Here is a 25,293-nt window from a genome sequence, read left to right on the forward strand (position 1 = left end):
GCCCCTCCCTTTTAGCCTATGTGTCAATGCATACATAGGCGTTTAGAAGAGTTTAGAGGCAGGTGGTGAATTTAGAGGCAGAAAAAAAAAATATTCCCAGCGCATCCAGGAGTAGCTACGTTTTGGCAAAAAAAACCCTTGATGCGTGTAAACGTGTCTAAATGCACATAAACTATACTGTCAAATGTTTGATCATAAATTAATTTCAATGGCCAGAATTATGGCCATTAAAATGAATTAAGGCCCAAGCCCTTGATGTGCCTAAGCATGCCTAAAAACGTCTATATGCATTTACACACGTTTACATGCATCAAGCATTTTTTCCTACAAAAATGTGGCTGAATGGCACATGAGCCCTTATACAGTATTGTCATATTTAGTAGATAGATGAAGAAAGGTAGTGTTAAGCTTTAAGTCATGAATGGAAAAGCTCAGAATGATACACAAAATAAAATAATCAGACAGGCATCAGATTCAAGTGAGAAGGATTGTGCTTTTAGTTGAAGACAGCTGAATTGTTCAAGCTATTTCCAGTAATGCAGTATTTTGAATCAGTACAATAGTAAAAAATGTTTTGTTTTTGTCCCAGTCATTTGTTTGCAGGACATGTTGTTCTTCATTAGTATTGTCCTTGTCTTGATTTATTGTGAAACATTCCCAGAAGCGAGAAAGCTCCAGCAGCTGCTGTTACGAATCCAATAGCACTGATAGCTCTGTTTGCCTATAAGAAAATGTATATACATCAAAACCTAATAAGAGGTTATTTGTAGACTGCAAAAACAGCCTTGATGTAACTTCTTATTCAATGATTCACTTGGTACTGCATGTCAAAAGATAAAACAAATTACACCCTCAGTCACTCTGGGCTACTTGAGATACAATTGTGTACCAATCACCAGTCGCAGGGGAGCAGTACCATGTAATGGCATGTTCCTGCTCTCTGCAGCATTCAAGACTTGCTCACCTCCATAGGAACATGAAGAGTAGGAATGAGGTTCGGGTTCCGGTCAAGCATGTTTGAGGTGAACCCATCTCACATACAGTTCAAGGAAAGAGTAAACTAACACTGGCAATTGATGCCATAGCAACAAACTAACAACAATGCCTTTCATGGCATTTGAACTTAAGTCACATGGCTTAGAAAGGCCAATAATGGAGGTTTTATAACGAGTCAGCCCTCTAACTATAAAAGGCTAGGTCATCAGCAGCCATATTGACATTATGTTTAGCAGTGATAGGGGAAGCATAGTGTATGTTGCTGGTAAACTTGCATAAGGAAAGATTAGAGTAGGGCTTGAGGGCTCTGGTCTCTTGAGTACCAGTCTGTATTACCCTTCATTACCAGGCCATTTTTCAGTTTCCAGTGTTGTAATAGTATGATTGACAGTTAATCATGCAACCACATAAATTCTATTTTATCTATTTTTTAGATAGTTAGAGCTTTCTCTTTTAATAAGTACAGTTTTTTCATTTTGTAATATATATACTCATTATATATATATATATATATATATATATATATATATATATATATATACATACAGTGCCTTGCTAAAGTATTTGGTCCCCTTGAACTTTGCGACCTTTTGCCTCATTTCAGGCTTCAAACATAAAGATATAAAACTGTAATTTTTTGTGGAGAATGAACAACAAGTGGGACACAATCATGAAGAGGACTAAAATTTATTGGATATTTCAAACTTTGTTAACAAACAAAAAACTTAAAAATTGGGCGTGCAAAATTATTCAGCCCCTTTACTTTCCGTGCAGCAAACTCTCTCCAGAAGTTCAGTGAGGATCTCTGAATGATCCAATGTTGACCTAAATGACTAATGATGATAAATAGAATCCACCTGTGTGTAATCAAGTCTCTGTATAAATGCACCTGCACTGTGATAGTCTCAGAGGTCCGTTTAAAGTGCAGAGAGCATCATGAAGAACAAGGAACACACCAGGCAGGTCCGAGATACTGTTGTGGAGACGTTTAAAGCTGGATCTGGATACAAAAAGATTTCCCAAGCTTTAAACATCCCAAGGAGCACTGTGCAAGCGATAATATTGACATGGAAGGAGTATCATACCACTGCAAATCTACGAAGACCTGGCCGTTCCTCTAAACTTTCAGCTCATACAAGGAGAAGACTGATCAGAGATGCAGCCAAAAGGCCCATGATCACTCTGGATGAACTGCAGAGATCTACAGCTGAGGTGGGAGACTCTGTCCATAGGACAACAATCAGTCGTATACTGCACAAATCTGGCCTTTATGGAAGAGTGGCAAGAAGAAAGCCATTTATTAAAGATATCCATAAAAAGTGTTGTTTAAAGTTTGCCACAAGCCACCTGAGAGACACACCAAACATGTGGAGGAAGGTGCTCTGGTCAGATGAAACCAAAATCGAACTTTTTGGCAACAATGCAAAACGTTATGTTTGGCGTAAAAGCAACACAGCTCATCACCCTGAACACACCATCCCCACTGTCAAACATGGTGGTGGCAGCATCATGGTTTGGGCCTGCTTTTCTTCAGCAGGGACAGGGAAGATGGTTAAAATTGATGGGAAGATGGATGGGAAGATGGATGGAGCCAAATACAGGACCATTCTGGAAGAAAACCTGATGGAGTCTGCAAAAGACCTGAGACTGGGACAGAGATTTGTCTTCCAATAAGACAATGATTCAAAACATAAAGCAAAATCTACAATGGAATGGTTCACAAATAAACATATCCAGGTGTTAGAATGGCCAAGTCAAAGTCCAGACCTGAATTCAATCGATAATCTGTGGAAAGAACTGAAAACTGCTGTTCACAAACGCTCTCCATCCAACCTCACTGAGCTCGAGCTGTTTTGCAAGGAGGAATGGGCAAAAATTTCAGTCTCTCGATGTGCAAAACTGATAGAGACATACCCCAAGCGACTTACAGCTGTAATCGCAGCAAATGGTAGCGATACAAAGTATTAACTTAAGGGGCTGAATAATGTTGCACGCCCAATTTTTCAGTTTTTTATTTGTTAAAAAAGTTTGAAATATCCAATAAATTTTGTTCCACTTCATGATTGTGTCCCACTTGTTGTTGATTCTTCACAAAAAATTACAGTTTTATATCTTTATGTCTGAAGCCTGAAATGTGGCAAAAGGTCACAAAATTCAAGTGGGCCGAATACTTTCGCAAGGCACTGTATATATATATATATACATATATATATATATATATATATATATATATATATATAAAACCTTGGATTGAGTGTTTTGCAAGATTCTTAAATAAGTTTTGACTTGATAAACAAGCGATGTCTTGATATATAAGTAACGTCACGTCACAACTGAGTATTAGAGAGAAGAGTGGCTCCTCTAAGTGCAGCAATATGGTTACATTTACTGAAGGTACAATATTTAGCAACTCACATGGTTGATTATTAAAACAGGCACATCTTTGTTTGCAGTCATCGACTGCAGACTGACGGCAGTGATAGCCGGAGGTCTGGAGGATGGTCTATGTGGACACCTTCACCCCGGATGCCTGCATACTTAGATGTGCCTGTTTTAATCATTAGTCATGTGAGTTGCTAACTGTTGTACCTTCATTAAATGTAACCATACCGCTACACTTAGAGGCACCTCTCTTCTCCTGCTGGATTTTGCTTTTAATCCCCTTGTGGAGGCTTCCATTTGTGGATGGACATTTTATGGTTACACAACCTATAAAATTGCTAAAGTCTTTTTATATGGGCTATAAACTGAAGGACTTATGAATAAATGATTGTGGAATGAATCATCTGAGTTTCCATTATTTCTTAGGGGGAAATTTACTTTGATATATGGGTGGATTGGATTACAAGCATGTTTGCAATCCAAGGTTTTACTATATATATTTATATATTTATATTCATTATACTGCAAAAGATTTGTGGTCAGTGAGTATTTTATGATTTGATTTTTAATTTATATGCTGTTCGAATAGGTAGCAGCTTGAGTTATGTATTTATAATGTTTCCCAATCAGGAAAATGGTGCCTATTAGCTTATATTAAAGTATCTATAAGAAAATGGCATGGACACCGGAAGTGACGTTTTTGTCCACAGGAAAATTACGTTTTGAGCGGAAATGATGTAAGGCGATACTCCGCCTAAAGGCTACAAATATAGGGCCACTCAGATGGCATACTAGAGAACCCTGAGGACTGGAAACGTGTTGGGTGATGCCACTTACATAACGTCATGCCGCCGCGAGTGCCGGTCGTGACGGGGTTTACATGTGAGTGCTCTATGCAATTTCTGCTAAGCTCATGTATGGTTTTAAGCTGGATTCTTAATAAACCATACTACAATATGATAATTTGCTTCCTTTGTTTGGTATAATGATGTGGTGGGAGCGACAGATTGTCCAATAATAATTTACCGTTTGAGATCCCTGGAACAAGTGGATGTTGGAGGCAGTGTTGCTGGTATCCATATACTCCCTGCTGTATTCACTGGATTGTGACAGGCTCATTGTTTTAATCCATCTTGTGAGTTTGCACTGCATGTGGGGGAGATGAAGTGAAGCACTGAGGCTTTTTGTTTGCCATCATCATGGGTGTTTCTTTTCTATCCACTTCTAACAACATTTGGATGATATACTACACTGCGTTTTTTCTTTTGATCTTTTCACTGTATGGTGGAGAAAGAGATGCAAGCACTCACTCACACACATCAACAGCAGGCTCCTTTTGGAGGCCCACACAGGTATCTTCAGTGGAACTAATATACAGAGCCATTTTCGTTTTTTTTTTTTTATTGAGTGACTTTTTCTCTCATATTTATTTAATAATAAGGACGTTTGCACTTGACACTTTATGGACTTGTTTTGGGATATCATTACCCTAATGAGGACTTTTACACCTTTAATTGAATTACCAGGTGTACTATTAGCTGTACAAAAGCACTGCAATTTTTTGTATATTATTTCATTTGAGGTTGTGTGTTTTCCCTCAATTGCTAGCGGCTTTTACAGCAACTTGCGCTGATCATTTCTTCTAATTTTTATCTATCTATCTATCTATCTATCTATCTATCTATCTATCTATCTATCTATCTATCTATCTATCTATCTATCTATCTATCTATCTATCTATCTATCTATCTATCTATCTATCTATCTATCTATCTATCTATCTATCTATCTATCTATCTATCTATCTATCTATCTATCTATCTATCTATCTATCTATCTATCTATCTATCTATCTATCTATCTATCTATCTATCTATCTATCTATCTATCTATCTATCTATCTATCTATCTATCTATCTATCTATCTATCTATCTATCTATCTATCTATCTATCTATCTATCTATCTATCTATCTATCTATCTATCTATCTATCTATCTATCTATCTATCTATCTATCTATCTATCTATCTATCTATCTATCTATCCATCCTCTACTTGGTGTGACCACCTTTTGCCTTCAAAACAGCATTAATTATTCTACACACTTATATTTGCACACGGTTTATGAAGGAACTTGGCACACATCTTTTGTGGATGTAGGCTGCCTAAAAAATAATCCCAAGCAGACTCAATGATGTTGAGATCCAGCCTCTGTGAGAGCCAACCTTCACTTCCTTGGCCGACCAGTGCATCTACGGTCCCCAACGCTGCCCATTTCTTTGTGCTTCTTGAAAAGATCTGGGTAAGTTCCTGTCGCTGCTCTCCATTCCCAGGAACTTACCCATAGCTTGGCGTTCACTTATTTTTACTTGCTTTTACTCGATTTTCACTTTGCACAATATATTTTAACGGCAAATTATAATAAAACATGTTTTAATGGTACTGCACTATCGGAGCTCTTTTTTGTCCTTCTCTTGATCTGGACTTGGAGGATCAGTCTTCAAACACAGGAGTATCACGGAGCAGAGTGAACCATAGAGCCCAGCAGTTACCTACAGGCTTGGGAAGCCATAAGCTCGTAAGGTCTTGGTACTATACGGTACGCAAGACCCAACAAGTCCGGTGAGTGTGCACCCCTTATGTTACAACTTATGCGGATTATACCAGCAGCTGAAACATTGGAGAAATAATACTAGGACATTATTTGCACAAAATCACGAAGAAATTTCACATTGGGACTTTTATAATACTTTGATGAATTGATTTTAATTTTATTTATCTATTGATGTAAATTAACTTCACCCAGCACTTTGCACTTTATCATATGTTTATACAATTTTTGCTATCACCTTTAGGAAACTAATTTTCTTCACTTGATTGTTCACTACTCAGGTGTGTGTACAAGGAATTGTTCACCCCTGACTTAGTTTGCAATACTGTCCCTGCCTATGTTTGTTTCACAAGTAAGGAAGGGACAGCCTTACAAAAAATAAATAAATAAAATAAATAAATAAGTCAAAATGTAAATCCGTACATACAAAAACATAAAAATGTGCGCTGGACCTCTACTTATCACTTTAGGCCTTGCTGATACTTTTTAATAAAGGGGAAGGGTGTGCAGTCCATGGCTGTGGGATTATGTACTACATTTTCCTGTTGCCTGCTTTTCCTCTTAAAATAAAAGTGAAATTGTGCTCATGGAATCAATGAATAAATAGCTGTGAGCACGCTACGGGATATTTGACATAGCAAACAAATATAGTGTATTACAAAATGCCGCTCTTAGATATTGATCAAAACTGTATATTTCATGCATATCATAAACAACAGAAACTGATCAAAATTCAGTCCACAAATTATGAAATATTCCACAAAATTATAACATGCAAGAAATCCAAACAGGGGAGAGATTCAGGAGAGGCTTGCCAGACAAATAAAACCCTCAAATTATAGAGAAGTCATATTTGGCATGATGTGAACAATCCAGTTTAAGTAACGCAGAACACAAACTCATAACTGGAATATCCAGCTAGAGGTGCAACCAGTAGAGCACTTTTCAAACTCACATTCCCAAATGCACAATGTTTAAAGAGAAGAAAGGAGACCGATGTAAAAAAAAAAAAAAAAAAAAAATCTCCCCACCCATCAATGCCCCCAAAGACGTCAAATTTCACAAAACACATAGGGCAGAGCCATTCTACGTGACATCATCATGTTAATGAAATGTTCCCTGGAAGTGCAATTCAGCCATATTTGATTTTGTAAACAACTCTGTGGTGCCCATTTTGATGTGACTGCAATATATTTTTTATAAATAAACAGTTTTATTGGATTTTACACTATCTGAAGCGTCGGTCTTCTTTCTTCTCTAAACAGGGTGCATTTGAGAGTGTGAGTTCTAGAACTGCTATACTGTTTGTAGCTGTAGCTGGCTATTCCCAGGTCTGAGCTTGTGTCCTGCCTTCCTTAACCACTTAATGACCGGAAGGTTTTACCCTCTTAATGACCAGGCCATTTTTTGCCATACGGCACTGCGTTACTTTAACTGACAATTGCCCGATCCTGCGATGCTGTACTCAAATAAAATTGATGTCCTTTTTTTTTCTCATAGAGCTTTCTTTTGGTATTTGATCACCTCTGCGGTTTTTATTTTTTGCACTATAAACAAAAAAAAGAGCAACAATTCTGAAAAAAAAACAATATTTTTAACCATATGCTATAAAACATATCAAATTAAAAAAAAAAAATCTTATTATTTCATCAATTTAGGCCAATATGTATTCTGCTACATGTTTTTGGTAAAAAAAAAATCCCAATAAGTGTATATTGATTGGTTTGCACAAAAGTTATTGCGTCTGCAAACTAGGGGATAGATTTATGCCATTTTTATCTTTTTTTATTATTTTTTACTAGTAATGGCAGCAATTAGCAATTTTTACTGGGACTGCAGAATTAAAGCAGACAGATCGGACATCTAACTGACACTTTTGAGGGGACCAGTGACATTGCTACAGTATTCAGTGCTAAAAATATCCACTGTTACTGTACTAATGACACTGGCAGGGAAGGGGTTAAAACCAGGGGGATAAAAGGATTAAGTGTGCTCCTAGGAAGTGCTTTCTAGCTGTGTGGGTGAGGTACTCAACATCAACAGATGAACACAGAGACCTGTGTTCCTAAATAGTGGGAACACAGGATCCCTGTGTTCATCTGTGACAAACATAGGCAGACTGCCGTCCTGTCTCCATGGGGAGCGATCGCGGGTGGCCAGTGAACAACGCTCCTCCTCTGGCCAATCAGCACGTGTGCGTGCCCCCACTTTCTATTGCATGAAGCGACATACAGGTATGTCATTTTGTGTAATAGAGCTGGCCTCCTGCAGTAAAACTATGGCGGCTGGTCGGCAAGTGGTTAAACTGGATTGTTAACATCATGCCTAATATGACTCCTCTGCTGTATCTCTGCGGTGGTGGAGATTCTGGTGGAAAGAGACGCACACTGTTTGGATTTCCTGCATTTTATAATTTAGTGGAATATTTCACGATTTGTGGATTCCCCCCCCTCCCCCGCTCTCCCTCCTCCCACATTTGCTCTTGCCTGCTGATTACCCCTGGCCTAAAGACTTCCTTTCTCCATGTTATGCTGCCAGCTCTTTTCCCTGAATTGTGGAAAGGCCATATATTTTCAAAATTGAAAAAAGAAACCCCCTTAGGTTTATGGGACTTTAAAGGTAACAGTAAAGGCTCTCTCAGGAGAAAATTTTTTACGTGTAATAAAGATAAAATTTATTTAGAAAAGGTGTAGATATAACAAATAATCATCATAAACTGTACATATTTATAATCATAGACTCGAAAAAAGCATGAATGATACAATACAGTTATAGGTACATAGCAGAGTCCAACGCGTTTCAAACCGTTTGTTTAGTACATAAATCTTCCTCAGGGAATCTGCATATGTTCCTGAAATACATAATTGAATATAAATTCCAAGAAACAGAATATACATAGGCATTTTACAATGAAAGTTTTTTTACATGAAAAGAAGTATTATTTGCATCTGCGACCACATGTTGCCCTGAAAGTGCCCTGGAAAGCCTATTGCTTATCCAGGATACCCCTAGAGAAGAAACCTACTCCCAGAGATTGGGGGGGGAAGAAAAAAGGGGGGGGGGAAGGAAAAAGAGACCCCTTGTGTTAAGGAACATACCTGCAAAACAGTAGAGCCCAATAGGGTTCCCCTTCGGGGGGTAAGAACTCCCATGCGTTGAGAGCTAGAGTCAGGTATAAAGATTTATTCTTTATCTGAAACAGCGAGTATATTTGTAAGAAACTGTCAGAGATCCTGGATTAATGTAAATATGTTTACAAACATTATTACAGAAAATATTCATGTAAATTCACCTGTTATGATGATTTTCGTGTAGACATATAAAAGAAAAAGAAAAAGGGGAACGAAACCAGGAAAAACAGGGAAAAAGGAGAAAACGGATTTTTCCAAAAGAAATATTATTATCTTCCGATGTATATATCTCCCAGATTTGCCATGTGCCTACCGAGTGGTAGATATAGGTCTCCAATATTGAGACTCTGCATATGCTTGTTGATGCGTTTTCCTAGTTCTTGCTTGGTCTTCCCGACATAGAAGGCCTTACATTCGCAACGCATCAAATACACAAGCCCCCTAGTTTTGCAATTCACAAAATGTCTGGGTTGAAAGATTTCACCATTGGGGAGTGTGGTTGTTTTACATCTAACTATCACTTTGCATTGATCACATCTACCACAAGGAAATGTGCCTTTTTGTTGACATGGATCCCCTCTATTAGGGCCTCACCTCTCATAGAAATCTGGGTAACTTTCTCATTTATATCTCAGATACCTTCTCCTTTTTCAAACTAGGACCATTACAACATTGTATACCCTTCCTTTCTTCTCCCTCCCCCCATCGTGAATATGTGACAGTACAAAGATACTAAACTTTATGAGATATCATATCTCTGAGTGGGTCATAAAAATATCAACACTATAATATATTAATATATCCCAAATAGGATACACATCTAAATTGTTTAAATTTAATATGTGATGCATTCTGCGATTAACATTTTTCCCTTTTGTCGCAGGCCAATTGTGGGTGGGTTTACAACTGCAGACCCGGTCAGGGTCTCTTCTGTGCAAAATCCCCCATATTGGGGAATCTTTGCCCTCCTTGCCCCCTTCTCCTGTGCACCAGGGGATTCCCTGTTCCCTCCTGATGAACCTCCCCCTTCTAGATTTTGCTATCTCTTTCTCTCCCACTGTGTAGGCATACCAGCTGACTTGTATCCCTATCCATGCAATTTACATCAACATGGCTTTTGTATCATTCTTTTTTTCTTTCCCTTCGGGGGCTCCCCTGCAAATGAGAGCCCGGCACGGGTGAGACATCTCCTATGGGGACCATTTATAGGCCCCTAACATCTGGAGAAACAAGCGTTCTCGGGATGTTAACAGTTGGTTGCAATGCTCCATATGTTTCTTTCTGAAACCCCTGGATAACTTTTCCAGGGGATATACGCATTACCCGTGTCCGGGGCGTTATCTTTTAGAGATTTCCCCTTTTCTAAATAAGTGTCCATTAGCAGTCTCCATATACGATATAGAGAGGCATTATTTACCATAATTACGAACTTTACTTTAATAATATTTATAAAAATCAAATTCAACTTGGAGAGAGGAAAATCTTCCTCTTCCTCCTTTCTTTTCCCTCTCTTTTCTATGTTCCTGAAAAAAACAAAATTTAATTAAAAAATTATTCCCCATTTATGTATCTACTGTATGACTATACCGCTATAACTAAGGCGGACATACAGTGGAGTCTATTAGAGAGAAGGGCGGATATTATGTCACCGCCAGTCCAGCGGAATCATCTTCGGGCATTTCAGGCGGAAATGACACACATCGGAGCCATTGATCTGGGCGGATGTGATGTCACCGCCAGTCCGAGGAACTTCCGGTGGCAAAAGACGGATATGACGTAATCACCCACAGAGTTCCCGCGGGAATCACTACGAGACTCTCGGACACTTTCTAGGTATTTAAGGGGACGCCGAGAGCCAGAACGGAGAGCTATCTCTCCGATGCAACACAGGACGTTTATCGCTCTGATATTTACACAGAACAGTGAGTACTCTGGAGGAGACCTGCAAAACTTCTTTCTTAACCGTTATGGCAATCTATTGAAAGAGGGTTTTATTTTCCCCTTATGTTATTATCAGGACCCATAGGACGAGTAACGGTAGATTACATCCTATATCTTATGGGATGATACGCCGCTGTCTCCATTGGATACGGTGACGACAGGCTTCAGTCTGAACGGTATAATCTCTATAGGTGGAATACCTATTTACAACTAATATTAAGATATGTAAAAATGTATACGTACATATGCATATTCTCTCTGTCCTATACCTTTCAGGCAAGGATCTATATTCCCATTAGGAAGATACAGGTTTCCTTAAAACCCTTACCTCAACCTACTCTTGGAGGCCGATGGGATACCCCACACCCTCCAATAAATTAGTGAGGTAAGAGTTACCACATTCGAATTACTGAATATGCTATACACGTTATCCTGATTTATAAAGGCTGAAAAGACACATCTTCTTCTCCCCTAATAGGATCCTATTATAATAAATCTGGGAGATATATACATCGGAAGATAATAATATTTCTTTTGGAAAAATCCGTTTTCTCCTTTTTCCCTTTTTCCCTGTTTTTCCTGGTTTCGTTCCCCTTTTTCTTTTTCTTTTATATGTCTACACGAAAATCATCATAACAGGTGAATTTACATGAATATTTTCTGTAATAATGTTTGTAAACATATTTACATTAATCCAGGATCTCTGACAGTTTCTTACAAATATACTCGCTGTTTCAGATAAAGAATAAATCTTTATACCTGACTCTAGCTCTCAACGCATGGGAGTTCTTACCCCCCGAAGGGGAACCCTATTGGGCTCTACTGTTTTGCAGGTATGTTCCTTAACACAAGGGGTCTCTTTTTCCTTCCCCCCCCCTTTTTTCTTCCCCCCCCCAATCTCTGGGAGTAGGTTTCTTCTCTAGGGGTATCCTGGATAAGCAATAGGCTTTCCAGGGCACTTTCAGGGCAACATGTGGTCGCAGATGCAAATAATACTTCTTTTCATGTAAAAAAACTTTCATTGTAAAATGCCTATGTATATTCTGTTTCTTGGAATTTATATTCAATTATGTATTTCAGGAACATATGCAGATTCCCTGAGGAAGATTTATGTACTAAACAAACGGTTTGAAACGCGTTGGATTCTGCTATGTATCTATAACTGTATTGTATCATTCATGCTTTTTTCGAGTCTATGATTATAAATATGTACAGTTTATGATGATTATTTGTTATATCTACACCTTTTCTAAATAAATTTTATCTTTATTACACGTAAAAAATTTTCTCCTGAGAGAGCCTTTACTGTTACCTTTAAAGTCCCATAAACCTAAGGGGGTTTCTTTTTTCATTTTATGACGGGATTATGGTAACCAATTACCTGGTAGCTATCTACATCATTCTATAGGCCATATATTTTCTTCTGCAGCCCTGCCTTTAGTGCAAAGGAAACTGGCCACAATCAGGAAATGTGACAAAGAGATTGTTGCAGCACATCCTGATAGTGACACTTTTGGGCTACATCTGGGGTGGTCTGAATTTGCTGTAGAAGGAAAACCCGCTGCCTGCTGTATGTTTTAAAAATCACTTTTCTTTTAAAAATGCATTGCATTCCATGGCTGTGCCTGGATCCTAATGCCCTTTTTTGACAATCCCTCGCCTATTAGCTTTGGCCAGAATTTATTATCAACATTTGTCCCAAGTAGATCTCAATAGAGTTCAGTTTTAAGCTTGCAATTTTGAGACTTCACACAGGGTTCGATGAACCCCCACAAACCAAACCCATAATGGAATTGTTCCCAACCTTGTGGCTGCACTCTTTGGCAAAATGTTTTACAGGAGTTTGGAGTGTGTGAGGTCAGGTACATACAATGCATCTGAAAAGTATTCACAGTGCCTCACTTTTTCCACATTTTGTTATGTTACAGTCCTATTCCAGAATGGATTCAATTCAGTATTTTCCTCTATATTCTACAAACAATACCGCATATTGACAACGTGAAAGAATTGTGTTTGAAATCTTTGTAAGTTTTTTTGTAAATAAAAAAATGAAAAAATCATATGTATATAAGTATTCACGGCCTTTGCCATGACATTCAAAATTGAGTTCAGGGCATTCTGTTTCCACTGATCATCCTTGAGATGTTTCTACAACTTGGTTGGAGTCCATCTGTGGTAAATTCAGTTGATTGGACGTGATTTGGAAGGGCAAACACTCCTGTCTATAAGTAGTTTGGAACCATCAGGACTCTTCCTAGAGCGGACTGCCCGCCCAAATGGAGCAATCAGGGGAGAAGGGCCTTAGTCAGGGAGGTGACCAAGAACCTGGTGGTCACTCTGACAGAGCTACAGCGTTTCTCTGTGGAGAGAGAAGAACCTTTCAGAAGAATAACCATTTCTAAAGCACTCCACCAATCAGGCATGTATGGTAGAGTGACCAGACAGAGTCCGCTCTTCAGTAAAAGGCACATAACAGCCCGCCTGGAGTTTTTACTAAAAGGCACCTGAAGGACTCTCAGACCATGAGAAACAGAATTCTTTGGTCTGATTGAACAAAGATTGAACTCTTTGGTCTGAATGACAAATGTCATGTCTTGAGGAAACTAGGCACTGCTTATCAACTGGACAATACCATCCCTACAGTGAAGCATGGTGGTGGCAGCATCATGTTGTGGGGATGTTTTTCAGCGGCAGGAAGTGGAAGACTAGTCAAGGGAAAGATGAATGTAGCAATGTACAGAGACATCCTTGATGAAAACCTGCTCCAGAGCACTCTGGACCTCAGACTGGGGAGAGGGTCATCTTCCAACAGGACAGCGACCCTAAGCCAAGATAACAAAGGAGTTGCCTAGCCAGAGCCCAGACTTGAAACTGGTTGAACATCTCTGGAGAGATCTGAAAATGGCTGTGCACTGACACTCCCAATGCAACCTGATGGAGCTTGAGAGGTCCTGCAAAGAAGAATGGGAGAAATTGCCCAAAAATAGGTGTGCCAAGCTTGTAGCATCATATTCAAAAAGACTTAAGGCTGTAATTTGTGCCAAATGTGCTTCAACAAAGTACTGAGCAAAGCCTGTGAATACTATTGTACATGTTATTTTTTCCCATTTTTTTTTTATTTTTAAATTTTCAGATTTCAAAAAAACTTCTTTCACATTGTCATTGTAGGTTTTTTTTTTTTCTTTTGTAGAATTTAGAGGAACAAAATGAATTGAATCCATTTTGGAATAAGGCTGTAACATAACAAAATGTGGAAAATGTGAAGCACTGTATTTTGAATGAGAAGACCTGGCTCTCAGTTAGTGTTCCGATTCATACTAAAGGTGCTCAATAGGGTTGAGGCCCTGGGCTCTGTGTAGGCCACCAGAATTCCTCCACAGCTATTCCACCATACCACATCTTTATTGAACTGGAAAAGAAAAGAGTCTTTCTTAAACTGTTGCCACAAGTGCACAATTTTCTAAAATGTCTTTGAATGGTGTAACATAGAACCCTTTACTGGAAAATAAATATTTTGGAGGTTGTTATATACTTTTGTTCTTATATTACTGTATGTCTGTGCATTACCTGGTCAGATACGCCTTCTCCATAGCGAAGAAGTGTCACAAAATGTTCACAATTATTCCCCAATAGATCATAACTTATTTCTTGGCCAATAAGAATTTCAGCCCGCTGGATTATTTCTTCAGCTGGAAGTGGGGTGTATTTGTCATCATACTTATTGTTCACTTTGTAAGTGTCATTTCCCACCACATCCTTCAGAAGCTGCATCTTCACAAGGGCTTTTCTACTGAAGACAGACTTTGCACTTGAAAATGAAGCAGCGGTGCTCTCTTCTGCAAGTGAAAGTATCAACATGTCAATGTTAAACAGTACAGTACCTATCTGTAAGGTAATAAAAAAACACTAGTGAGTAAAATGTAGATAGTAGCCATGCTGCTGGTGTTTCCTGTTATCCATGGCTACATTCCAAGTGAAAATGGCAAAATAGCTGTTTCACATTATCATTCTCTTTTATCATATGACTTATTTCATAACACTACACACACCAAAACTAATTTTATACATGCTTTTTATTATTTTGCATATTAAAAAAGAGACTGAAAATTAAAACAATGAAAGTTTATTAGATTTTATCTAATAATGCAGATACTATAGTCACCTTCATTATGTTGGTACTCTTTCTACCTCATATTTCATATGCATAAATTATACAAATAATAAAAGTCAGGTGTAACCAGGACTGGCCTAGAAACGTATATCCCTATCCCCTATTGGACTCCTATATTTTAAAATGTTAACATCTGATTTCTTGTGAACAAAACAGGACATAAAGCTCTGTGTGTGTGTGTGTGTGTGTGTGTGGGGGGGGGGGGGGGGGGTGATAATGCCATATCTGCTGTCTCTGAGAATCATGAGAATCTGCTGGTGAATGAGCCCAATTGGGTTCATCAGTAAAATAATTTGGAGTAAACCAGGCCTGTATGTGGCTTTCAGAGCAAAATTGTGAACTTTCAGTTATTCGATCACTGAGAAAAGTCTTACCTAATGGTGCCACATTGATGACGTAACCATCACCTAGGTATAGTGCCCAATGCTGATATGCTGGTCGAAAAATTTCAATCAAGTCCCCGGGCTGGAGATTATTGGGGACATCCTCTTTGTTTATGTCACTTGAAGCCATCTGTAATGAGCAAAAATTGTTCTTTAAATCTTAAAATTATATATTTTATTTGCAACAAAAAGTCACCCAATTGGAGATTTGAAGATTGTAAGCAGAACACACTAAATATCACTCATAAATAATGCCTAATGGGCCAATTCACTAAGAGTTAAATAACAGCAAATAAAATGCAGTAAAATAACGCATGCGGTAAATCAGTTGCGAAAGTTCAATTCACTAAGAATTTAGCGTTAAATAATGAATGCTATATTTTTCTGATTGTTTGGTGACTGCAGCATTTACCCATGTGGTAATTAAGCGCACGTGTTCGGGGTTAAGGGTTGTTTAGGTAGTTTGTTTGGGTAATTTCCTTATAGCATTTTACATTTTACCGTTTTGTTTGTTATTTTTCTATTGCAAAAAAATATTTTTTGATCTAACATTTTTTACAGTCATTTGTATTTGGTGGCATTGAAATTTGGACTACCTTCTCAAATTGATTTCTCCTGATGCTTGGTAATCCAAGCTGTGTCTTTTCCATGTGGAAATCTGTTGCCTGAAAATAGCTGTTAAGCTATGTTTCGCTCCTTTACTAAATCCATCATGCCATACATTCCTAAAAATGTGTTTTTTTTTGTAAATGCATGGCGTACTAGAGCTGTTGAACGTGCTGTTTACTAGACTGTTCTATGTTTTTTGCCCAGTTATGTGCTGCTGCCTATGTTTATATTGTGGAAACTAAAGAAAACTTGACTATATATATTTTTTTTAAACATTTTTCATGTTCCTATCAATGTTTAACTTGGCCACTTCAAGAGGTCACTTCTAGCTGGACTAATTGTCATGGTTGTCATACTCCATTGTTGCTTTTTTGTAAGCAACGTGTACTTTAAAAAAAAAATGTTCTTGATGTTAAATTTCAGCCGATGTCTGCATTTAATTTGCACTGCACGTCATGCCTTTTTGCTTTAATAAATAAATACTTGTGTACTCGTGATGTTCTGTGGGTGGAAATCCCCTTTCTGAGGTTTTGAATAGACCTCTCTTTCTGGTACTGGACTGGTTACTGGCACCAAAAGGGTGTTATTAAATATCACACCTTTTTTAGATCCTGTTACATTTGTGAATTGGATTTAACAGATTACCGCATGGTTTTTTGCAATATTTGCCAACATTTTGTCATGTTTTTATTGTTGTGCCTGAAGTCACAAGGCCAGGAAGTAAGGGGTAATACTCCCAGAGAGGACACATGGCAAAAAGACAAAACCTTCCCCTTGCAAGCCCTAAAAGTTTGTGCTAATTATATACTGAAACATAAGCAGCTTAAGAAAGAATGTTTCGATCAGCTAAAAAATTTGTGTTCATAGTACAGTTTAATGTATTGTCATTGCTCATGGCCAGCACTTAGTTTGCAGAGCAAATAAATATAGAATAAGACATATTAGGGGTTATTTACTAAAACTGGAGGGTGCAAAATCCGGTGCAGCTTTCCAAGGAAATCAGCTTCCAAGTTTTATTGTCAAAGCTTACTTTATTAAACTGAAGTTTGAAGCTAATTGACTACAATGCACAGCTGCACCAGATTCAGAGTGCTCCAGTTTTTGTAAATCTCCCCCATTATTTCTTGTTTTTCACTTCAAGTGGTCAGCAAATGTGTTTAATCAGTAAATTATGTCTCTTAAGGAGCATTTTGTTATTTCAACAAAGTCAAACATAACTTTTGTTGACGATCTTATTTCAAAAGTTCTCAAGGTACTAGAGAGGTCTTTCATCTAAGCAGGGGTCACTGTTCCTAAACTGAGGCCTTGGATGAAATGCAACAGATGTGGCCCACCTTCTTTGTTGCATCACTTATGAAGATTGTGTTATTCCTGGCCAGCTGTTCTCAAAACTGAATATCTAAAATAAATAAATAAAAGCTGCATTGCCGTTGTTTGTACTATTCCATAAACTGCAGATGGCCCTTAGGATTTAATATTGATTTTGGCAAAGTTCATTCAGACAATATTTGCATCGGAAGTCTAAGAGTGTGCTATCTGCAAAATATTTTTTTTTCTCATCTTAGAGAATTGTCAAAGGGAACAGGTGTCCTAACTGGAGGATTTTCCCGCACTTGCTGGTGTCAACTGTTTTAGAGTTCCCATTACTTTCTGTCTCAGTAACAATGGCTTTACCCAATGGAGACAAAGATAGCAATACAAGCCTGAGATTCTAACCTTTCCCCACTCTATTTAAAGTTAAAAAAATATTTTCCTTCATCAACACTTTCAAGTTATTGTAAAGTATTATTTTTTCTTTTTAAAATAACAAACATGTCCTACTTACCTGCTCTGTGCAATAGTTTTGCACAAACCGGCCCAATCTTCCTCTTCTGGGGTTCCCTGCCGGCAATGTGGGCTCTTCCTCTTCTCCATGTGCCTCCATAGGAAGCTGCTTTTTATGGGGGTATTTGTGTAGGCTCAATCCCGTGCCCCACCCCATTGACACAAATAGTACAGCTTGGCTACGCCCCCAATCCCTCATCACTTGATTTTATTGACAGCAGCAGGAGCCAATGGCTTCCACTGCTCTCATTGAGTCCAGTGTGGAGGGAGAGAGAGAAAGCAGCACTAGGGCACAGGGCTGGTTTGAGAACAGGCTCAGGTAAGTATATGGGAGGGAGAGGGGGCGGGTCAACAAAAAAATATTTTTTTACCTTAATACAGAGAATGCATTAAGGAACCTTCAGCCTTTGTACCCACTTTAAAGAGTAGGTGGGGGTTAGGCACTGGCCACACACTTTTCTCTACATATCCCCAATCTTCTTTTGAAAAAGTGGTATGAAGATTGTGTTATTCCTGGCCAGCTGTTCTCAAAACTGATTGGCCCCTGAGGTTACAGATATTGCCGATATTTAGGGAAAGTGCATGTCCTGGGGTGATGTCTGCAGCTAGAGGCATCAACCCGGTACCGGTGTCCATAGTCGACAGCCGGCTGACTTGTAAGGACAACCGATGCGGCTGAGAAGCCGCTCGGCTGTAATTACAAGGAGCGGGAGGGGACATCCCCCCTCCCGCCGCCTTCCATGGCTCACCCGGGTCTCCCGTCCCATCCTACCTCCACCACCGCCACCGCCAAAGAGAAGACCCGGTGTAGCATGAAGATGTGTCCCCATTAAAGCCTTTATCCCTGCCGCAAGTGCACATGCGCCGGTCTCCATGTAAAAACCCTGAAAGTGATGTCATCATGACATCACTTCCGCGTACTCGGCGCCACATTAAAAAAACTGACAGCATTCAAAACAGCCAAACGTGGAGTTTTTAATGCTTTTCAGTCTTGAGGAAGGGTTTGGGGTCTTTTAGACCCTCAGATCCCTCCACAAGGAGTACCTTTAGAAAAAAAAATGTTTTTTACATGTCCGAAAATATCGGCCGATACCGATATCCGCTGATAAAAATATCGGTATCGGCATTAAAAAAAACGATATCGGTCGATCACTAATTAGAACCCCTGTCGAGCTTTACTACTATTCCAGTATTCCATTATAAAGTGATCACTTCCTGTCTTGCTGACAATGTTTAACTAGATAAAAAGTGAGGCAAACTCTCCAACAGCAACACAGACAGAAATAAAAATGGGTACAGCAGGGAAGAATAGTGCCTTTGTCCGATTTTCTGTTTCTCTGTTGCAGATTTTCCCTCACTTGCTGTCTTACATCTTTAACAAATCTCAGGATAGCAGTAAAAATCCCAACAGAAGCTCTACTTCCACTGAACCTGAAAAAATGAGAGAATTGCTAATTGATTCCTTTTTGATTTTCTGCAATATCAAGAAATTTAGTAATCCAGGTCATAAAAATAATTAACTGTATGTTTCTCTGCAGACTGTGCAGTCTGTACGCATGACATCAGAAGAACCAAAAATACACCAATGCTCATCACTATTTATAAGCTCATAACCTTGTGTGTACACGCTAATCCTCCTGCTAGCTGGCAGTCTGTGAACAGAGCTGAAATGTAAAGCAACATGATTGGTTGCACATAAACCAAGAATAACTATAAAGAATTATCATGCTGGAGAATAGGGATGATCGAACGGTTCGGGTCGACCATCGGTTCGACCCGAACATTGGATGTTCGAGGTTCGGCCAAATTTAGAACTTTTTGCTGAAAAAGTTCGGAATTCGGCAACCAGAGCCGACCAAAATGCAATGGGACAGGAAATGGGCTTTAAAAGCCCGTGATTGGACCAGAACCATTAGTAAAAGCCAATTGAGGGGGCAGGAGAATACTAGGAGTGTGATTGGAGTGACTAGGGGGTCCCTAGGCCAATCATTAGTGAATACGCCCCCCAGTATATAAAATAGCCCCCGCCAAATTCCTAGCATTGTTATACAGGGACATGGAAGAGAGTGGAAGCAGTTCTGTTAATTTTGCTTCAAAAGTGTCATTTAGTATTTATTAGTGTGTGGAAAAGGATATCTAGTGTAGTTAGAGTGCTTTTTTCCACTTTAGTTAGATGCAAAAATTTTGTTTCTGTAGGGAAAGTGTTAAGTGCCAGGGTGTCCGTAGTGTAGTCTAGGGTGAACTGACTCTGACTGCAATGGCAGGGTGACCAAACCCTTCCATATTAGGGTGACCGCTATAGAGAAAAGATTGTTTCTCTTAGGTCACATTCAGAGCACTGATATGGCTTCTCGCCTGTCAGCCTGCTTTTTGGCTGCAGGCGTTTATAGGGATTTTTTGAGGACATGTTTGGAGTCAGGCATGACATCTGAACATGTGTATAGGGGGGTATATATACACACCCATGTATGTATATATACACCTGCTCATATATAGGTGTGAAAGGAGCAGAAAAATGCCCAAAAAACGCCAGCTGCAAAAACACACCTGGGCGTTTTTTTTTTGGCGCTGGCGTTTTTTTGGGCATTTTTTTAGGTTCTTTGGAGGCAGGCAAAACATCTGAAATTCTGTATAGGGGTATATATATATACACACACACTTATATGTATTTTACACTTACACATATATAGGTGTTATAGGAGCGGAGCCATATTGGTGTTAATTATTTAATTAGCGCAAGTATAGTGTTCTGCTACTTTCACACCTATATATGTGTATGGGTATATATACATATAAGTATGTGTGTATATTTACCCCTACACAGAAGTTCTGATGTTTTGCCTGCCTCCAATAACCCCCAAAAAATGCACAAAAAAACGCTTACTACTAAATCGGCAAGGTGTGAAAATAACGGAGCCATATCCCTGTTCTATAAGTGACATAATACAAACAATCTTTTTTTTTTTCTGGTTCTGGACATGCTACAGAGCTGAAACTTCACAGGTACACGTTTTAGACCCCCCAGACACTAAATACAAAGTCAAAATCAAAAAATCTCTTTTTTTTTTTTATTTTTTCAATAATTGGCTCTCTATCAAAAATGACAATTTTTAAGAACTTTTTTTTGTGTGATTAATAGTCCCTGGGGCATGACCCAGAACCCTAGGCATTTTTTAGGGGCATTTATTGGGTTTTAGAGCTTCAAAATGGTGTTTTTTGATTACCGAAGTTCGGGTCCCATTGATTTCAATGGGGTTCTGAAATCCGGGCCGAACTTTTGGGAAGTTCGTGTGTTCTGGTCGAACCAAACTTTTCAAAAGTTTGATCATCCCTACACAGGTGAGAAAAATTGCACCACATCCCCGGTAATAGATACAAAGTATGAATAGGGATTTTTGGGACTAAATAAAAATACTTACTTACTTACTATACTAGTGCCATTTCAAACTTTTACACATTTTTAAATGTTCATGTTACTTTTTCTAATAAAATGCTTCAAGTATTTTAATAAATCATTTCATTTTCTCCATTAATTCATTTTTCTTGACACTCATGCACCATTAAAGTCCCAAAAATCCCTATACATACTTTGCAAGAATAACTATACCTATGAAGATTTTATTTCCATTGACTTCAGAAGTTTGTCATTAGGACTAAAGCTCTTAACAGACTGTATTTTTATTTATGAACCAGAGATCCACTTTAACTCAAACTGTTTAAATAAAAGCCATTTTTGTAACATAACAGCGGAAATATAATACATTTTATTTTGAAGATAAATCCACACTTTTTTTTTGCTTTGTCCTTTTACACATATATAGAAATCACTAGGGAATACACACAGCAATTTGAGTAAATGAGGGCACTGGATGGGGGATTCTGGAATCTTGGAGCACAGATGTAGCTTTTAAAAGTACATACAGACAAAGAATAACAGATTCATGTACCTGTTAACCTGAACATTCTCTATGCATTAACCCAGGCCTGAACAATTGAACAATTGAAGCAGAACATCCCCATGGAAACAGTGCTAGTATATTAGACTATGTACAAGAACAGAAGAGACATGGCTGCAAAGCTGTGATAATATATACATATATATATACTGTATATAAATGTATTTATTTATTTTTGAAGAATACCTATACCTATCATTAAGCTGCCATCGCAGTTAAAGTGGGACATTGAAGAGGCTTGTGGCTCTAGTCTATGCCTGTTACAATCATTGCCCCCAACTTTAACATAGATACTTAATAAACCTGAATTTACATAAACTGTTTAAACTGTGCTGTCATTTGGTAAACTAGTCCTTAAAAGGTGCAGTCAGATGACTCCAGCCCCCTTACGAAGCTACAAAAACTCAAAAATATGGCACTCTCATTTCCGAATGCACTGTATTTTACCGCTTAACCACTTCTGGACAGGAAGATTCCCCCCCCCTTTGACCGGGCCATTTTTTGTGATTTAGTACTGCGTTACTGTAACGGACAATTGCGCAGTTGTGCAATGATGTACCCAAATAAAAATGATATCCTTTCCTTCCCACATAAACAAAAAAAGAGCGACAATTCTGAAAAAAAAACAATATTTTTCACTTTCTGCTTTATAACACCCCCCCCCCCCCCCCCAAAAAAAAAAATGTGAAAATCGATTTTTTTTATCATTTTAGGCTTATTTGTATTCTGCTACATAGGTTTGGTTAAAAAAATCCCAATAAGCGTATTTTGATTGGTATCGTGTCTACATAATAGGGGAAAGACTTATGTCATTTTTATTTATTTATTTTTTTACTAGTAATGGCGGCGATCAGCGATTTTTAGCAGGACTTCGACATTGCGGCGGACAGATCAGACCCCTAACTGACATTTTTGACACTTTTGGGGGGACCAGTGACCTTACTACAGTAATCAGTGCTAAAAATATGCACTGTTACTGTAATAATGACACTGGCAGGGAAGGGGCTACCCAGGGGCGATCAAAGGGTTAAGTGTGAGCCTAGGGGGTGTTTTCTAACTGTGTGGGGGTGGTCTTGTAATATCAACACAGAGACCTGTGTTCCTAAATAGCAGGAACACAGGGGCTCTGTGTTGATACCAGAGAAAACAACAGCCTGCTGTGTAGAGAACAGCAGACCGATGTTCTCTCTTCAAGGGGAGCGATCGTGGGTGCCCAGCGGCAATTGTGGCCTAAGTAAACAAGGCAGATCGCCATTCTGTGACAGGAGAAGACAGAGATCTTGTGTTTCTGCTAAGCAGGAACATGGATCTTTGTCTTCTTACAGTAAAATTACCCCACACCCAGTTAGAAAGCACCCCCTAGGGCAGTGATGGTGAACCTTGGCATCCCAGTTGTTTTGGAACTATGTTTCCCATGATGCTCTGCTACACTGCAGAGTGCATGAGCATCATGGGAAATGTAGTTGCAAAACATCTGGGGTGCCAAGGTTTGTCATCACTGTAATAGGGACAAATTTAACTCTTTGATTGCCCCTGATGCTAACCAGTGTCATTAATACAATGACAGTGCAGATTTTATCGTACTGATCACTGTATTAGTGTCACTGGTCCCCAAAAAAAGTGTCAAAAGTGTCACCTAGAGGGAGATTTACTAAAACTGGTGCACACAGAATCTGGTGCAACTGTGCATGGTAGCCAATCAGCTTCTAGGTTGTATTTTTACAGCTTAATTAAACAAGCTGAAGTTAGAAGCTGATTGGTTACTATGCACAGCTGCACAAGATTCTGCATGCACCAGTTTTAGTAAATCTCCCCCCTAGTGTCTGATTCGTCTGCAACAATGTTGCAGTCCTGCTATAAGTCGCTGATCGCCGCCATTACTAGTAAGAAAAAAAAAAAATCAATAAAAATACTATACAAATATCCCATAGTTTGTAGATGATGTAACTTTTGGTCAAACCAATCAATATACACTTATTGGGATTTTTGTTTACCAAAAATATGTAGCAGAATACACATAGTAGAAAATAGATGTTTTACATTTTTTTTTATTGGAAATGTTTTAGAGCAGAAAGAAAAAATATTGTTTTTTTTTTTTTTTCAAAATTGTCGGTCTTTTTTTGTTTATAGCGCAAAACATAAAAACTGCAGAGGTGATCAAATACCCAAAAAAGAAAGCTCTATTTGTGGGGAAAAAAGGGTACGGCGTTGCACATTAGCACAATTGTCAGTTAAAGTAACGCAGTGCCGTATCGCAAAAAAGGGCCTGGTCATAAGGGTGGTAAAATCTTCCGGAGCTGAAGTGGTTAAACTGTTATTGCATCTAACTGAACAGACATTTTTTATCATATAAAATGCTTGATTAGTAACAATTTTTTTTTCTCCCCCCTCTCCTCTCAGGTTGGGTTTTTGAATTGATGAATGTATGTATTGTTAGTTCCCTAGGGTATTTGTATGTATGTATGTATTGATGTCATTTGTATTGAAATTAATAAAAAGACAAGTTCTAAAAAAAAAAAAAATAAATAACAATTGTTAGCACCCAGCAGTAAGGACAGATAATCTGTATCTATGCCTGTTTGCATAACAGTACATTACCTATATTACCATTTTGTGTTAAGGCTACCATGCAAAGCAGATGGCAGTTTTGAGCTGTGAGTCCCTAGGCGTATTATATTTGTTTCTAGCTTGTTGCAGCTTTGTCTCTCAGCATTCCAGAGCAGCTCCTTGTGATCTGTAGCCAGAAAGTCATGCTGGGGCTTGTAGTTCAACAGGTGTTGTAAGCTTATGTGTGATTTTGATAGCCCCTGACCCTACAATGTATAGAAGAGATTCCAGACAAACACATGGAGCTGTTACTCACCGGTCTGAGCCGGGCATCTCATCTCCACGGTGCACACACACAGGAGCCTTGCTCTCCCGGGGACAGGTGCTCGCTGGTACCTTATGGCTTCCACACCGATTTGTCATGCGTTGCAGCATTGATTGTTATTCAAATAAGGCCTCCCTCAGCCACCAATCAAAATGCTCTGCTACTTATACATCCAGCAAAAGAGCTGCTTCTGGATGCAGCGTGGTACCCAGTCATGTGATGAGGAGCACATTATACGCAGCTATAGTGCTTTTCTTTACCAGAGATGCTCACAGTCACATCCAAACCTTCAGTGCATTCCAGGGCAAAGCTTTTCAAGGCAGTAACATTCATGCAGTTGAAAACAAATTGTATATTCAGTGCATTGTCAGGGACGTAACTCAAAAATCCTAGTCGGCTTTGTGTTGAAGAGGCAT

The 25,293-nt window shown here is 38.7% G+C and overlaps 1 protein-coding gene across 1 annotated transcript; it reads right to left on the reverse strand.

Annotated features, from left to right (window-relative positions):
• Positions 1–249: 249 nt before the first annotated feature.
• On the reverse strand, positions 250–25,293 carry PLAAT1 (phospholipase A and acyltransferase 1). Its single transcript, XM_082251558.1, has 4 exons — positions 24,869–25,293; positions 15,608–15,746; positions 14,630–14,898; positions 250–721 (listed from the first exon to the last, which is right to left on the reverse strand). Exons 2-4 carry the CDS (start codon positions 15,744–15,746, stop codon positions 620–622), a joined length of 510 nt encoding a protein of 169 aa, XP_082107684.1. The 5' UTR covers positions 24,869–25,293; the 3' UTR covers positions 250–619.

This window comes from Pelophylax lessonae (genome assembly GCF_965119305.1).
Source record: "Pelophylax lessonae genome assembly, chromosome: 3".
NCBI classification, from domain to species: Eukaryota; Metazoa; Chordata; class Amphibia; order Anura; family Ranidae; genus Pelophylax; species Pelophylax lessonae.